Raw genomic sequence first — 17949 nt, forward strand, 5'->3', positions numbered from 1 at the left:
ATTTTTTGATGTTTATTATCCATACCGTTATCAGTTCTAATATCCGTGATAATTACCCACCCTCATTGAATCTATGTAAATCCTAATTTCTCATATTCATTTATTAAAACTATAAGATATTTAGTTGAAATAAAAGTGATATTTTTCCTACATCACCGCATCCAAACGTAACCACATGAACTGAACCAACCAGGGGCGTATATAAGGTAATAATGCATATGTATAATCCGAAATAATGTATATGAAGAAAAAATAGGTACCATAATAAAAATTATTTATTATATATCATGCGCGAATTCATCACCGTGGCAGACAGTGATACTTTGTGTGAGTTCAGGTTGCGTCAGACACAAGCGTCTAATTTATGGCTGAACATCAAACCAAACTGAACATTCACAGAAAACGTTTAATAATTTATACAGCAAATTGATGATAGGTTCAACCCTACCTTCCAAGATAGTAAGTTATTTGCAAAAGACTATTCAAAATTAAAATATAACAGTAAAAAGTCAACAAAATAGTTTTCCATCGAATTATTACCCAAATGACCATCATGGTCATGTTTCATGACTTCTTTTTGAGATAGACAGTTAAGTTGTGCTTGTAACTGTTCACAGCAGTGGTAAACCACACTGTTCACAGCAGAAACCAAAGTCCTTTCGATCCTTTTTTCATTTCCTACCAGATACATCATTAATACAATTAATATAATTTACTACAAGAAATTCAGAACTTTTTTTTAAAAACATTCCAAGAACAAAATAGTAAAGAAAGCTAAGCTAGGTCTAACCAAACAGCTAAATAAACTGAAACGAAGCAGGACCAGAGATAAGAGCGGGAGAGCTAAACAAAACAGACGACAGATCGCATAGTCACAAAGAAAAACTGGTTTATCAGTGATGGCCAATTATTTCGTTTGCAATAAGTGATCAATCAGGCTGAAGACGCTTGTGCTTCAGACCTACAGGAGCTCCTGCCCGCCGCCCGGCTATCTTCGCTTGAAACAGTGTACAGTTGCAACAGAGACCAGCATATCTACCGGTGCAGGGGATCAGGGGAGGGGAGTAACGAAGAGTTCAGTCAGTTCAGTGGTAGCCATTTTTATTGTTTGTTATTCAGGGCCGCGTTAAGGGTCAGTGGCGCCCTGGGCAAACCCAAAAGCAGCGCCCCCCTTGTATCTATATATATAAAAGGCAAAGCCTTCACTGACTCACTGACTGACTGACTCACTCATCACTAATTCTCTTACTTCCCATTTACCTAGGAGGCTGAAATTTGGTACACTGATTCTTTAGGCATTAAATAGGAAAACTAAGCTGTTTTTATTCTGATCGGACTCTCGGGCTCCGCCCCAGTGGCTCTGGAGTTTCCCATGTTCACCTTATGAGTACTCATATTTAAATGAAATTAATGAATCTTAACAGCTGTTTCAATTAAACAAGTTGGTTCTGTTCTATGATGTTCAATAGCATTTAAGTTACAAGGATTACCAACAGGATGCAGCACTATTATTTCTTTTACATTTATGACACCAGCTAATTTGCAACCAAAAGATGAGTGAGCGTAGCGAACGAACTCCAACCTGGAGGCGAGTTAGCGTAGCGAACAAGCTAACCTGAAGGCAAGTGAGTGCAGCGAACGAGCTCTAACCTAAAAGTGAGTGAGCGTAGCGAACTAACTTCATCCAGGACGTGATTGAGCCATGCGAACGAGCTCACTTATGAAGTTAAACGGGGCAAAGCCCGCGGGTACAGCTAGTATATATATATATATATATATGTATATATAGTTCCAGAACATCATGGTTAGGCGGCCATTACGCTTGAATTGTGCAGGGGGTGGCGGCCACAACACTAAAAAGCGGCCACCTGTATGGAAAGGCGGCCAGGGCTGCCTACCCCCTAATATAACAATTTTATTTCACATAGTACAGTGCTGCTACCTACGCTTAGTTTCAATCCATTCTCCCTCGAAATGCTTTGGCATTTCACCAGTGCATTTGCCTTCACCTCATCTGATAGATATAAAAAGTTTGTTTTAAGGAAAATTCCAAAATATGTTACGCTTGGAGATAGGTCTATAACTCTTGCCTTATGTCTGTATGATTTTAACTATCAATTAGCCTAACCTAACACAATTAATTCTAAAATAAAATTTGTGTTAAAGCATATTGATTTAAAATAATTCTTTAAAATTTGTTTGCTGTTTTTTAAAGGGGAAAGATGTATTATAATGTTATATTCACATATTATCATATGTTAAATGTATCATATGTTAGTTGGAGGTAAACAATATGAGTCATGTTTATGTTTCAGTCTTGATTTGAATTGTAAATAAACTTCTGAACTTTAAATGTTAAAGCTTCTAATTTTATTTATATTTTCTAACTAAAACAAAGTGTCAAGTCAAGTACTTCCAAGAACTGTTGACTCAGCAGCTAGCTCATAAAAGTTGTATCACTTTTATTCCTTTACAACTTCTTTTTTTATTACTAGGGTAATTATTATTAGATCCCAAACCTATTTTATCGTGAAAATAATAGCTTTATAATAGGTCCGTGAAGTTGGCGTACCCATATTAGCGTATCCACTTTTGATCATACCAATCGTTAGTTCATCGTTAGTTCTCGATAGTTCCCAAATTTTTTCGTTAGTTCTCAAAAAATAAAAAAGTTATAGCCGATTATAAGTGGGTACGCTAACTTCACACTTCCGGGTTCTAGGACGGGCCGTATTCTGAGGAGAAATGTTTACATCTATATACCAATCGTTAGTTCTTCGTTAGTTCTCGATAGTTCCCAAATTTTTTCGTTAGTTCTCAAAAAATAAAAAAGTTATGAGGCATACAAAGTGGGTACGCTAACTTCACAATTGTACAATTTCCAGCGGGAACAGTTTTTTTACTATAAATGCCTATATCTATATACCAATCGTTAGTTCTTCGTTAGTTCTCGATAGTTCTCCAATATTTACGTTAGTTCTCAAAAAATAAAAAAGTTATGAGGCATACAAAGTGGGTACGCTAACTTCACAACTATACAATTCCAGCGGGCACCGTTTTCTGACTATTAATGCTTATATCTATACACCAATCGTTAGTTCTTCGTTAGTTCTCGATAGTTCTCCAATATTTACGTTAGTTCTCAAAAAATAAAAAAGATAAGAGGCAAACAAAGTGGGTACGCCAACTTCACAATTATAGAATTTCCAGCGGGCACAGTTTTTTTTACTATAAATGCCTATATCTATATACCAATCGTTAGTTCTTCGTTAGTTCTCGATAGTTCTCCAATATTTACGTTAGTTCTCAAAAAATAAAAAAGCTACGAGGCATACAAAGTGGGTACGCTAACTTCACAACTATACAATTTCCATCGGGCACCGATTTCTGACTATAAATGATTATATCTATATACCAATCGTTAGTTCTTTGTTAGTTCTCGATAGTTCTCCAATATTTACGTTAGTTCTAAAAAAATAAAAAAGCTACGAGGCATACAAAGTGAGTACGCTGACTTCAAAATTAAAAAATTTCCAGCGGGCACCGTTTTCCGACTAAAAACGCTTATATCTATATGCCAATTTTTAGTTCCATGCACTGTAATTTGATTCATCTTCACATAATGAAAATCAAAGTAACACTGACATTAGAATAACTATCACATTATGATTCTCTGGAAGAGAAAGGATTGCTTATCAGTTCCAGGATAGCGCTTATCTGTGATATCCACAATAGTAGTTGCAGGTGTCACTCGGTTAGATTATTTTTTAGGAGTGATAATTTTGATTACGGTATCAAAATGATTAACAGTTGAATATGTTCAGTTAATTAGAACATCCAAAAAAGACAACGCTTCCAAAAATTGGTTTTAGATAAGCAATGAAATCATATTTATACCTACTTAGTTGTGTGAAAAAGTGCATTTTATAAAAAGTCCATCATGGAAACAAAATAAACTATCCATCAAAATGAAAACCAGAGTCTGCTAAGTAAAATGGTATAAAGTAATTTATAAGCAGTGATTATTTGAATTGTACTAAGCAGATAAAATATGTACGATCAAAGAACTTCTGTTTGGTTAATTGAACTAATCGTTTGTATTGTTTGTATTTGTTTGTGTTCGGTATTAGTATTATAAAATTACATCATTAAACGTAACACGTAACGAGTGACAGTTGCACGGATCGAGACTGGAAGGTCATACGGACTTGAACAAACTGGAGACTGGAGTGGTGGATGGAATAAATGTGTACAACACATTACTAGCATGGCGTATTAGGTATAGCGGGGACGAGACAATATTTATTTAGTTGTATAGTAGTATACTGTAAGCATATTTCGTTGAATGAAGGTGCGCGCTGGAAATCAGAAGTATTAAATAAGTTTATTTATTCATTACTGGCTATACGTCTATTTATTTAATTTTTTTAGAACTAACAAAAAAATCGGTGAGCTATGAAGATCTTACGATTAATATTAGGATATAGGCACTTTTAGTCAGACAAGGGTGCACGCTAGGAATGATTTGGGTGTAAGGTTGGCATAACCATGTTTAAGACCTTATTGCCTTTTTATTTTTTAAGAACTAGTAATAATATTGGGGAACTAACAAGTAATAACGAAGAACTAAAAATTGGCAAATAGATATAATCGTTTTTAGTCAGAAAACGGTGCCCGCTGGAAATTTTATAATTTTGAAGTCAGCGTACTCACTTTGTACGCCTCGTAACTTTTTTATTTTTTTGAGAACTAACGTAAATATTACAGAACTATCGAGAACTAACGAAGGACTAACGATTGGTATATAGATATAAGCATTTATAGTCAGAAAACTGTGCCCGCTGGAAATTCTATAATTGTGAAGTTGGCGTACCCACTTTTTATGCTTCGTAACTTTTTTACTTTTTGAGAACTAACGCAAATATTGGAGAACTATCGAGAACTAACGAAGAACTAACAATTGGTGTATATAAGCATTTATAGTCAGAAAACGGTGCCCGCAGGAAATTGTATGGTTGTAAAGTTAGCGTACCCACTTTGTATGCCTCATAACTTTTTTATTTTTTGAGAACTAACGTAAATATTGGAGAACTATCGAGAACTAACGAAGAACTAACGATTGGTATATAGATATAGGCATTTATAGTAAAAAACTGTGCCCGCTGGAAATTCTATAATTGTAAAGTTGGCGTACCCACTTTGTTTGCCTCTTATCTTTTTTTTTTTTTTTAGAACTAACGTAAATATTGGAGAACTATCGAGAACTAACGAAGAACTAACGATTGGTATATAGATATAGGAATTTATAAAAACGATTATATCTATTTGCCAATTTTTAGTTCTTCGTTATTACTTGTTAGTTCCCCAATATTATTACTAGTTCTTAAAAAATAAAAAGGCAATAAGGTCTTAAACGTGGTTATGCCAACCTTACACCCAAATCATTCCTAGCGTGCACCCTTGTCTGACTAAAAGTGCCTATATCCTAATATTAATCGTAAGATCTTCATAGCTCACCGATTTTTTTGTTGGTTCTAAAAAAATTAAATAAATAGACGTATAGCCAGTAATGAATAAATAAACTTATTTAATACTTCTGATTTCCAGCGCGCACCTTCATTCAACGAAATATGCTTACAGTATACTACTATACAACTAAATAAATATTGTCTCGTCCCCGCTATACCTAATACGCCATGCTAGTAATGTGTTGTACACATTTATTCCATCCACCACTCCAGTCTCCAGTTTGTTCAATTCCGTATGACCTTCCAGTCTCGATCCGTGCAACTGTCACTCGTTACGTGTTACGTTTAATGATGTAATTTTATAATACTAATACCGAACACAAACAAATACAAACAATACAAACGATTAGTTCAATTAACCAAACAGAAGTTCTTTGATCGTACATATTTTATCTGCTTAGTACAATTCAAATAATCACTGCTTATAAATTACTTTATACCATTTTACTTAGCAGACTCTGGTTTTCATTTTGATGGATAGTTTATTTTGTTTCCATGATGGACTTTTTATAAAATGCACTTTTTCACACAACTAAGTAGGTATAAATATGATTTCATTGCTTATCTAAAACCAATTTTTGGAAGCGTTGTCTTTTTTGGATGTTCTAATTAACTGAACATATTCAACTGTTAATCATTTTGATACCGTAATCAAAATTATCACTCCTAAAAAATAATCTAACCGAGTGACACCTGCAACTACTATTGTGGATATCACAGATAAGCGCTATCCTGGAACTGATAAGCAATCCTTTCTCTTCCAGAGAATCATAATGTGATAGTTATTCTAATGTCAGTGTTACTTTGATTTTCATTATGTGAAGATGAATCAAATTACAGTGCATGGAACTAAAAATTGGCATATAGATATAAGCGTTTTTAGTCGGAAAACGGTGCCCGCTGGAAATTTTTTAATTTTGAAGTCAGCGTACTCACTTTGTATGCCTCGTAGCTTTTTTATTTTTTTAGAACTAACGTAAATATTGGAGAACTATCGAGAACTAACAAAGAACTAACGATTGGTATATAGATATAATCATTTATAGTCAGAAATCGGTGCCCGATGGAAATTGTATAGTTGTGAAGTTAGCGTACCCACTTTGTATGCCTCGTAGCTTTTTTATTTTTTGAGAACTAACGTAAATATTGGAGAACTATCGAGAACTAACGAAGAACTAACGATTGGTATATAGATATAGGCATTTATAGTAAAAAAAACTGTGCCCGCTGGAAATTCTATAATTGTGAAGTTGGCGTACCCACTTTGTTTGCCTCTTATCTTTTTTATTTTTTGAGAACTAACGTAAATATTGGAGAACTATCGAGAACTAACGAAGAACTAACGATTGGTGTATAGATATAAGCATTAATAGTCAGAAAACGGTGCCCGCTGGAATTGTATAGTTGTGAAGTTAGCGTACCCACTTTGTATGCCTCATAACTTTTTTATTTTTTGAGAACTAACGTAAATATTGGAGAACTATCGAGAACTAACGAAGAACTAACGATTGGTATATAGATATAGGCATTTATAGTAAAAAAACTGTTCCCGCTGGAAATTGTACAATTGTGAAGTTAGCGTACCCACTTTGTATGCCTCATAACTTTTTAATTTTTTTAAAACTAACGAAAAAATTTGGGAACTATCGAGAACTAACGAAGAACTAACGATTGGTATATAGATGTAAACATTTCTCCTCAGAATACGGCCCGTGCTAGAACCCGGAAGTGTGAAGTTAGCGTACCCACTTATAATCGGCTATAACTTTTTTATTTTTTGAGAACTAACGAAAAGATTTGGGAACTATCGAGAACTAACGATGAACTAACGATTGGTATGATCAAAAGTGGATACGCTAATATGGGTACGCCAACTTCACGGACCTCTTTATAATGGCTGTTAAATTTCACTTCTTACTTGTACTTTCGGCTTGAAGATTCAATTTGCCGGCCAGTGCCTAGTGCCATAAAACTGTTTATGGTTTCATATTAAACATGTAAATAATCTACAGTCTTATTTTGTAAGTTAACCCCTTTTTTATGGACATTTTATCTTTCAATTGACAAAACCACAAGCATTGTTGTTTGCATTAATGTTTTATCTGCTTGGTTTCAAATTATGTCATTGCATTTTCTGTATCTTTGTCTTATATTGTTGGCTATTCATTTTTCAATGTTTTTTGTTTCCCATATATTTATTTATTGAGTTGTATGCCTAAAGCAAAAATCTTATGAACTAGAATGATGATAGTAACTTTGCTGCTATTATAACCTCATTGTTTGTTACTCAGTTTATATAGGCTCTCCTAAATAATTAGGTCTAGGCCTGGGTATTTTGATTCTTGAAAGAGCTGTAAAATATATTAAGAAAATGTAATTGAGCCTATAAGATAAACAACTAATGATTGCTATGTGTCATTAACTTTACAAATGAAAATACAATAATCTTACTCTGTGCTTATTGCTTATTTATAGCCGCTTACCATACCTTGATTTTGTACTAAGAATTGAGTAACAATATGCATTAAAGATTTTTTTTCAAAAGTAGTCGAGAACCTAACGTTTTGCCAGGGCGAATCATGCCAAATTAATCCGCCTGGATCGGATAAGCTATGTTATGAAGTTTACGTGACGGATGGAGATATTTGTCGCTATCGCAGGAGACAATGTTTGATTTTGAAATGAATTGAATTGAAATGATTGCGTTTCGCTGTTACACTATAAAAGCTTTACCTAAAGTATAGGTAGGCCTATGTTTGTTTACTTTCAATAAATTTCTATTTTGTAATTTTTAACTCTTATCCATTATTATTTACTTTTCTCTCTGGTACAACTACAGTGAATAACAAGATTAATACAGTTTGACAAATCAGGAAAATTATTCGGTAGGCCTAATGACACCGACAAAGGTTACGGCAACGTGTCCTTAAATGTACGGGAATTGTCCATGAATTTTTTATCCAGAATGTAGTAGACACCCTGCTATGGTACTAAGTAAGTTATATTATGTAATGGAAGGTGGTGTAGCTAATTTACTTTAAACCAGTAACCAGTGTGTGTGAATTGACCAATAATCTTACTTCAAGGCTTTAATCAACGCAATCACGGTTTTATGGTAAAATTATCGGGTTTAAAATGCATATCGTATAATCGGATGAAAGAATTAGGGGTCACGTGATATATTTTACAAGATGATTTTCCCTATTAAAACTGCCATAATGCCCATAATGTTTCTTTATGCGTGTAAACTATCTGTGCTGAATTATATTCAGTTTTAATCGACTAATTCATTCCCGTACGTAGGACGGGCCAATAGCTAGTGTATTTTTAAATTGTAAATTAGGTTAAATACATGACTTTTCTTTAGGTCCCTATTAAGCTCACAATCTTGCCTCTTTTTTCAAAATAATGAACTGATGAATCTTAAATCTTCAAAAAAATTATTTTGGTTTATCACAACACATGTGTGATACTTGTCAATCTTTGGATTAATTGAAATTAATTAATGAATAAATGTTACATTGTGTACATTATGTTATGATATTTGTGTTTTAGATGTAGTGTATCAATGCCCATCGGTGTGTGCCTGTTGGCTAAGATGGAAGACTGTAGTGTGTTTCAACTTTGGCAGATCAACATCTGTGCAAAGCTGTGTTTGTTGAGCAAGTCAGATCTGAGTCGTGGAGGGCTGGACTCTGACACTTGTCTGTCTGCGTTCTGCTGGTCACCTGAGGGTACACTCATGGTGGCTGACTTCAACGGCAGTCTCTATCTGGTAACATTAGTGTCAATACCTAGTACCTAATAAGAATAAGAATAAGAATAAGAATAAGAATCGTTTATTGCCGTTAAACATGTACATGCAATGGGCAAAGTCACATTTTTAAAATATCTTAGCCTACTTAAAAATAAACAGATGTATAGGCCTAGACCTTAACACAGAATGGTAACATTGAATCGTTGAAAGTCATATTTTCAAGAACTCGTTAACACTATACATGGGGTTTTCCACTAACCAATCTGACAAAACTCTCTCAAATTTACTATTACTAACTTCTTTTGCGCTATGAGGCAGTTTGTTAAACAAATTTAATACTAAGAACATTGAAAGACTTGAGGGTTTTACTTAACCTACAATGTTGCCTATAAATATGATGACTAGATCTTGTGAATTGGTTGTGGATTTGGTTTGACAAAGTGAGGTTATCTAAATTCTTCTTAACATAACATAAACACACAAAAATATATACATTTATCACAGTTAAAATCTTGGCTTGTTTGAACAAGGGCCTACAGTGCTCATCAGGGTCTACATTAAATAAAATCCTCACAGTCTTTTTCTGGATCACTAAAACTTCTCTTATTTTTGAACTATTGCCCCAGTACAAAATAGCATAGAGCAAAACACTATGAAAAAAAGCAAAATAACAAGATCTTAAGTAATGACTAGGTAGGCTAAATCTAAGGCGACGCAACATGTGAACAACTTTGGACAGCATTGAACAAACCTTAGTAACATGAGTATCGAGTATCCCAAACTAACTTAGGATCAAGATGGACACCTAAAAGTTTAACGCTACTGTCATCATCTGCCTCTTTCGGTGCTCTTACGTCTAGAGAGAAAGTTATATTCTGTGTCTTATTCAAGTTAAGGAGAAATTTGTTAGCTGCATACCATTCAGCTGCCTCTTTAAGAACTACTTCATTCATGGTGCAACAAAGGCCATTAAAATTTTTCTCGCTTCTAAAAAAGGTCGCATCATCAGCAAACATGACATTATCAGAGACATTATCAGGCAAGTCGTTAACCATAACCAAAAATAGGAATGGGCCCAGGACCGAGCCCTGCAGTATACCGTACTCAACCTGGGTAGCGACTGACATTGAACCCTTAACACTAACTTTTTGTCGCCTATTTGTTAGATAGGATTCAAAAATTTTGATTTGAGGACCGACTATCCCATAATACTCAAGTTTTTTCAATAGTATGTCCCGGTCAATGCAGTCGAAGGCCTTGCTCAGGTCACATAACGAAGCTCGAGTGGCTAAGCCTCGCTCAAAACCCTCAATTACTGAGGAAGCAAGGACCCCGACCGCGTCGGCCGTTGACATACTAGGCCTAAAGCCAAACTGATCAGAAGAAATTAAACCATTGGATTCAAAGTATCACTAACCTGAGTTTTCATTACCACTTCCACAACCTTGGCAATGACGGGAACCACAGATATCGGCCTGTAACTGGCTGCCTCCTTTACATCCCCAGATTTATAGATAGGTATGAGTTTGGATAACTTCAATTCGTCTGGAAAGATTCCTTCGCTCAAACAAGAATTAACAAGCAAAGTTAAGGGCAAAATTACAACATCTGCAACGTATTTCAAGAGATCATTGGACATATCATATATATCCTTGGTTTTGGATGACTTCAAGCTGGTTACTTTCAACACTGCATTAGGCTCAACATTTTGCCACACAAAGCTCTGCTTTACACTTAGCACTTTATTCCTCAGAAGATCTTCAGCCATTGTGGTTACTGGAGTAAAGGATGGCGTTACGTATCTGGGGGATGACCTCTCTTTCCCTCGGAGCAGCATGAAGTTCATCTCTCACCACTTGCCATGCAGCCTTGGTCTTGTTCGCAGCAGACTCTATGAAGTTCTCGTTAGATGCCCTTTTGGCATTTTGAATGGCTTGCTTGTACAAGTTTCTTGCTGCTACGTAAGCCCTTCGATCGGTAGCACTCTTGGTATTATTTGCTATTATGTACAGGGAAGGGACATAACGTAGTTCTTCTGTGCTTCAAGCTGGGGGGTATACCAGATGCCTGATTTACCCTTAGGAGCAGATAAGTGATTTGTCGACCTTCTGGGGAAACACCAGCTCATAATACCAATTAATACATTAAAAATTCTAGTACAAATTGTATTAGTATTTTTGTTATAGAGTAGGCTCTCCCAGTTAATAAGGGCTAACTGTTCTTTGAAAAGTTCCATTTTGTTATAGGTTATAGGTCTCACAATAACATTAGGGCGAGTTGCTTTTTTCTTGTCAACTTCACTGGGAAAGAGCATATCAGTAAGAATGACATGATGATCTGACAAAGGAAGTTTAACAACATTCGCCGAAATCATACACTGTTTCACATTCGTTACAACATTATCTAGGCAAGCAGGTCCTCGAGTAGGTTCCCAGACCGTGCATCGACAACCGACTAACTGAAGCGCATTATGAAGAAGTGAACAATTACTATCGTTCTTAAGCACATCTACGTTGAAGTCACCACACATAACAACTTTGGCTTCAAACTTAGTGAAATAACTCAGTGTAGCTTCAAGTTAATTGTTGCAGGAAAATTGTCATGTCACCAGCAGGAGATCTGTATAGGGATAATACTATAATCCAAAAGTTGATTAGCTTCACAGCACATATTTCAAAGTGAAGTTCAGTACAGAAGGAGGATGTATCCAAAACTTCGAAGTCCGTAGCATTGGAGATATAAATTGCCACACCACCGTGGATAATGCTTGAGCGACAAAAGATGCTCCCCAGGCTATAACCTTCAAGGTTATAAATATCGTAGTTGCTGCTATTAAGCCAATGTTCACTAAAGCCTATACAATTGTACCCCTCAATTGATTGTCATATCAGGCAAGTGCCGTCAAAAGAACCAAAAAAGCTTGTATAAACCTGAGCCTGAAATCAATTGACAAAGCTAAAAATAAAGGCAAGAAAAACAGTTCAAATTCAAAATTATGAAAATAAAATATTTATTTTTACTAGGGACTTGAAGTATAATTTAAGCCATGTCATTTGAAATAAACATGAATGATGTGATAACACAACATGGTGATGTTGTGGGAAGGCGAGCGGAAGCACTGAATGTAAAGGTAAAATGAAATTCCAAAGTTCATGGGGTAAGTTTTAATTGATAAACCTTCAACTGAGTTACCTTTTCCTAAAAGTGTTGACTTTGGGCTGCCTCAGGTCATAGTTGAGTGAAAATTTAAAAACGTACGTTTTCATGTCCCTGGCCTTTTACTTCGTAGATACTGGATTTGTAGTTTATTATTATGTGTTTTAATATTTTTTGGGACGGGGGCAACATGTTACACACATTTATTTGGTTCTAAATAGGTTCTAGGTATTTTTTTCGTATTTTCAAAGTCTCGAAATTCACGACCATGACGTGTCCCTAGGGTACATTTTCCAACTTTCACGCTGTTTTTAGACTAATTATTCATGCCGAAATATATAAAGCCATATTTTTATGTCATCAATGGTTATTAAACTTATAAAAAAGGAGCATATTATAATTTTATTGTCATTACAAACTGACTATCATGACAAAATAAGTCTGTCCCTCGATTTGGCGTCACGACCATTTGGGAAAAATTTTCAACTTTGGAGCACGACAGTGGCAAGCTTGGCGTCGATGGAGTCAGTTGGTTTTAGAGACTAGTTCGGGATGTACGTCAGGATTGTAGTGCCGGTCGTTTCGAGTTGAAAGGAGGAATTACAAGATTAATAAAGGAAAGATTGTGTTTTTTGTAATTTTGGTGTGTCCATGACCGTACGTAGTCATTCGATAAAGTAGACATGGTGTTAATTTTTGTTTATAAGATATTTCAATTGCTAGATTAACCTAGAAGTCCACTTTGTATCCTCGAACATGAGGTGCAGGGCTACCGCCAGAACAGAGCCAAATAACACGTAATTTCACGACCAAAGTTTCACGACCATCGCGGGTTTTTTCACGACCAATCCAGCCTTATGGATTATAGTGTGTTTGGTCGTGACAATAACTTTAATATAATTGTAAATTGAACAGTTTAGTTCAATTGAAACACATATTTTTATTATAACTAACAGGATAATTGAAGGATTGGTTGGAAAGATTTAGATTATTCCAGACAATTCACGACCGTACCGCTTGTCCCTGACCATAACGTTTATGATTTTTATCATAAAAATTTCAAAAATTAAAATATCGTCATATTTTAATGTTTTATACACAAAATAAGCACACCTCTATACAAACATAACGATTTTTCGGGTCTCAGGGAAGTTTTTTTGGAGTTATACAAACTTAAAAAGATTTTATTGGCTTTTTTTCAATTTTTTGAGTTTTTTTATTTTTTTCTATAAAGACCAAATATACCAAAAGCTCAGTGACCTTTTTATTGTATAATGGTCATAAAAGTAAATTAGTTTATAGCAAAACATAGTTATAAAAATAATATTAACTATTTTTAATATTCATTTAAACGTCCGTTATGGTCGTGACAGGATTTTGTGCTTTTCCACTAAAGATGCTCTTTTAAAAAGAAACTACCAAAGATATTGCTTTACCATGGACATTTTATGAAACTTCAAATGTTAATGAAATAAAAAAAATAATAAAAGTTTTGAAAAAAGGGGGAAAAAATTCGCAAAGTGCTTTTCCTGAAAACGTACGTTTTTAAATTTTCACTCAGTTAACTAACTCAAGAAGTTTAACTTGTAGTTTGTTAAATCAGGTACAATCAGTTGCTCCACATACATCACTCATTTGTGGAGTGGACCATTAAAACTCCTCAACGTGCACAATTTGTGGTCACTGTTACTTGCATAATGTACACTATAAAATGGTGTTTTGGAGGTTCCGTGATTGGTTTTACCATGTCTTCGTGTTTAAGAAGACACAAGAAAAGCTCCATCATAGGTGATACTTGAATCAAATTCTGTAATCAATATTATAACAAAACACCAAAATTGTCTAATAACGTGTTTTTCTTTATTCCAACAGAAAATATTTTTAAATATAAATAATGAACAATTAAAAACTAATTCAAGCAACATAAAAAAACAAACTTTATAAAACATTGAACATAACAAACACTTTGGCCTAATGCATTGTCATCATCTTTGTCTGAAGCCAAGACTTATAGGCTCTAACAGTCCAATCATGATCGATGAACTAGTTAAGCTACTGTCTGCCAGGCTGTCTCTAGTAGGACTACAACAGCGCACAATAGTGTTGCTACCTAGTCAATGCTGCTATTCTATCAGACATCATTTAGAACTTTGTGATATACTGTTTTACGCAATACTGCTGAGCGTGGCCACGGGTAACACATTGACCAGTGTGCTTATATCAAGACAGTGACAGGTTGACATGTACCTGTTTTTCATTAGCATAATTCATATACTATTTTGTAACTATAAAAATTTACAATATTTTAGTTATCATCTATTTTTAGTAATATTCTTATAAACACTCTCCTGTTTTTTGAAAGTCCATATGGTATTCAGTATGTTAAAAATTATATACTTTTGAGCTAAACTCAATTTTTGCGCCACCAGTGTCAGAGTGAACATGTGTGGTGCTATTAATTAACCATATGTTTAATATTTAAAAGATCAGATTAACTGTTTATTTATTATTGTTGTTTACCTTTTGTTTTGAGATGAGTTATTGAAATTACTAGATAAAATACTGTTCCTAAAATGTGGATTTTGATTTAATAAATAGTTTCTTCACATGGTGTCAGGTAGAAATAAATATGGGAAGCAGAAATAAAAGGACATCTAAAAGAAATTTGAAGAAAAGGGATTACTTACAAAACGAATTTGATCTTGAATCAAGTGAAGATGAGTCTAGGCCTTGGAATCAGGTTTGTTCGAAGAGCGGTTACAGAGATAAAACCTCAACTGAAGCTTCGAGAGTTACTTCAGTATCAGGTATGCAAACTCAAATTTCTCCACCTGAAGCTTTTGATTTTCAAAATCCCGCCTTGTGGGCTCGTTGGATGAAAAGGTTTGAGAGGTACAGGATTGCTTCAGAGCTCTGCTTTAAGCCTGACAGTCAACAGATAAGTATGCTCTTGTACACTCTAGGCGACAAGGGTGAGGACCTTTTCCGTACCTTTGGTATTTCAGAAGAAAATAATCTTCAGTATGAAGAAGTAGTTAAAAGCTTTAATGATTTCTTAAAAGTCAAATGTAACATTGTGTATGAACGTGCCAAGTTTCTTAAGAGAAGACAAGGGGCCGATGAAACAGTGGATTCTTTTATAAATGACCTTCATAAATTAGCTGAAACGTGTGAATTCGGAAATTTGAAGGAAGAGTTGATACGTGATTTGATTGTAATTGGAGTCAATGATTCCAAACTTTCAGAGACTCTACAAATGGACGATTCACTAACTTTAAGCAAGGCTATTACCAAAGTTCGGCAATCCGAGTCTGTTTTGAAACAGCAAAATGTAGTAAGAGATAGAGCTAGCGACATATCAAATACAATTAGCCAAGAGGAAGTAGGAGTCGTTAGCAATAAAGTAAACTCTTTCAGAAACAAGTTAAGATGTAGTAAATGTAACCTATTTCATAAGTATAGGGAGTGCCCGGCATATAAAGTTGAGTGTCTTAGATGTGGTGTCAAGGGACATTTTGCTAGGTGTTGTATAAATGGACAGAAAACAATACGGGAAGTTGAGGACAAAAAGGAAAATGATACTTCAAATTCTTGTCTAGGTGAAATTCAAGTTAAGAAATATGGCAAAGAATGTCCTGTAGTTGAAATAGAAATAAATGAATGTAAAGTTCTGTTTAAAATGGATACAGGGGCCGATGTATCAGTCATAGGAGAACATCAGGCTCGATCCCTCGGTCTCCAATTGCAATGTTGCGATCGTGTATTGTATGGACCGGGCAAAAATAGGCTCAACATTCTGGGTATAGCTAAGGTTCTTCTCAAATACAATGACCGAGTATTGCCAGAAGATTTGTACGTGCTAGGTAAACAAAATTCCCCGTTGCTTAGCCGAAATGCATTACTTAGTTTAGGTCTGATAACCTTCAATGTCAATTTGATTGATAAGGATGATGTTGAACAGTTATGCCCAGAGGTGTTCAATGGGATGGGCAGTCTAAACAGTAGTTACAAGATTAAACTACAAGATAATGCTCAGCCTTATGCAGTAATGTCCCCCAGAAGAGTGGCTGTATCTCTATACCAACCAGTACGAGAAGAGCTAGATAAAATGATAAAAGAAGGTGTTATTGAAGCCATATCAGAACCAACAGAATGGTGTTCACCCATTGTAGTGGTGCCTCGTGTAGGAGGTAGAATAAGGCTATGTGTAGATTATACAAAATTGAATACTTACGTGCAAAGAGAACATTTACAACTACCATCAGTTGAAGAATCCTTGGCTAAGATTGAAGGAGGCAAATATTTCAGTAAACTGGACGCAGCTAATGGATTTTGGCAAATACCTCTTGATGAAAGTTCATACAAGTTAACAACTTTCTTTACTCCATTTGGAAGGTATTATTTCAAAAGGCTACCATTTGGAATTTGTTCTGGCCCAGAGGTATTCCAAAAGAGGATAAGTCAGATACTAGCAGACATTCCAGGAGTGATTAATCAGGCTGACGACATATTGGTTGTAGGGAATACAGAAGAGGAACACGACACTAGAGTAAAGCTTGTGATTGAAAGATTGTTAGAAAATGGAGTGACTCTTAATAAAAACAAGTGTATATTTGGTCTCACAAATGTAACATTCATTGGACATTTGATAACTCAAGATGGTATAAGCCCAGATCCAGAAAAGATTAAGGCCATTTCTTCTATGAAGGAACCCACTTGTGTTTCAGAGCTGAGACAGTTTTTGGGTATGGTGAACCAGCTAATGAAATTTGTACCAAACCTAGTAGAACTGACAGCGCCTTTACGCTGTCTATTGAAGAAACAAAGTTTGTGGGTATGGGGGGAATCCCAAGACAAGGCGTTCAAATTGTTAAAAGATGCAGTGACAAAATCCCCAGTATTGGCTCCTTACAAAAGTAATGCTGAGATTAGAACTACGGCAGATGCATCTTCATATGGCATTGGGGCGGTAATGGAGCAGCTGCACGGTGAGGTGTGGAGACCAGTAGCATATGCATCCAGAAGTTTGACTGATGTTGAAACTCGCTATGCACAAATAGAAAAGGAAGCATTAGGTGTGACTTGGGCATGTGAAAAGTTTTCAATTTGTGTGTTGGGAAAGCAATTCCAAGTGTACACAGACCACAAACCATTAGTAGAAATTCTAGGGTCAAAGCATATTTCAGAGCTTTCGTCTAGGCTTCAAAGATTTAGAATGAGGCTTTTAGTCTTCGATTATAAGGCAATTTATCTACCTGGGAAAGAAAACTTCACGGCAGATTGTTTATCTCGAAGCCCTGGAAACCTCAAAGAAGACTTTGCCAAAGACAGAATCTATGAACTGACTGTAGACGATGTACTATTCATCAGGAGCACTGTAGAAACTTTTCCTTGTTCAGATAAACGACGAGAAGAAATTAAACAAGCTCAAGGTAATGATCCCGAGAGCCGTGAAATCTTATCGTCAATTTTGGAGAGTAAATGGCGTAAGAACTCGATATTTTGGAA

At 35.3% G+C, this 17949-nt stretch overlaps 1 protein-coding gene across 1 annotated transcript in view; it reads left to right on the forward strand.

The window, feature by feature from the left end:
* Positions 1-17949, forward strand: part of LOC128998824 (cilia- and flagella-associated protein 43-like) — a 146085-nt gene that overhangs the window by 27810 nt on the left and 100326 nt on the right. Inside the window, exon 4 of the mRNA XM_054425183.1 lies at positions 9084-9303. Coding sequence (XP_054281158.1) covers positions 9084-9303 — 220 coding nt within the window. The remainder of the gene's footprint in view (positions 1-9083; positions 9304-17949) is intronic.

This window comes from Macrosteles quadrilineatus, unplaced genomic scaffold, assembly GCF_028750875.1.
Source record: "Macrosteles quadrilineatus isolate MER2022 unplaced genomic scaffold, UCM_ALF_1.0 Scaffold_1__1_contigs__length_201487025, whole genome shotgun sequence".
Classification (NCBI taxonomy): Eukaryota; Metazoa; Arthropoda; class Insecta; order Hemiptera; family Cicadellidae; genus Macrosteles; species Macrosteles quadrilineatus.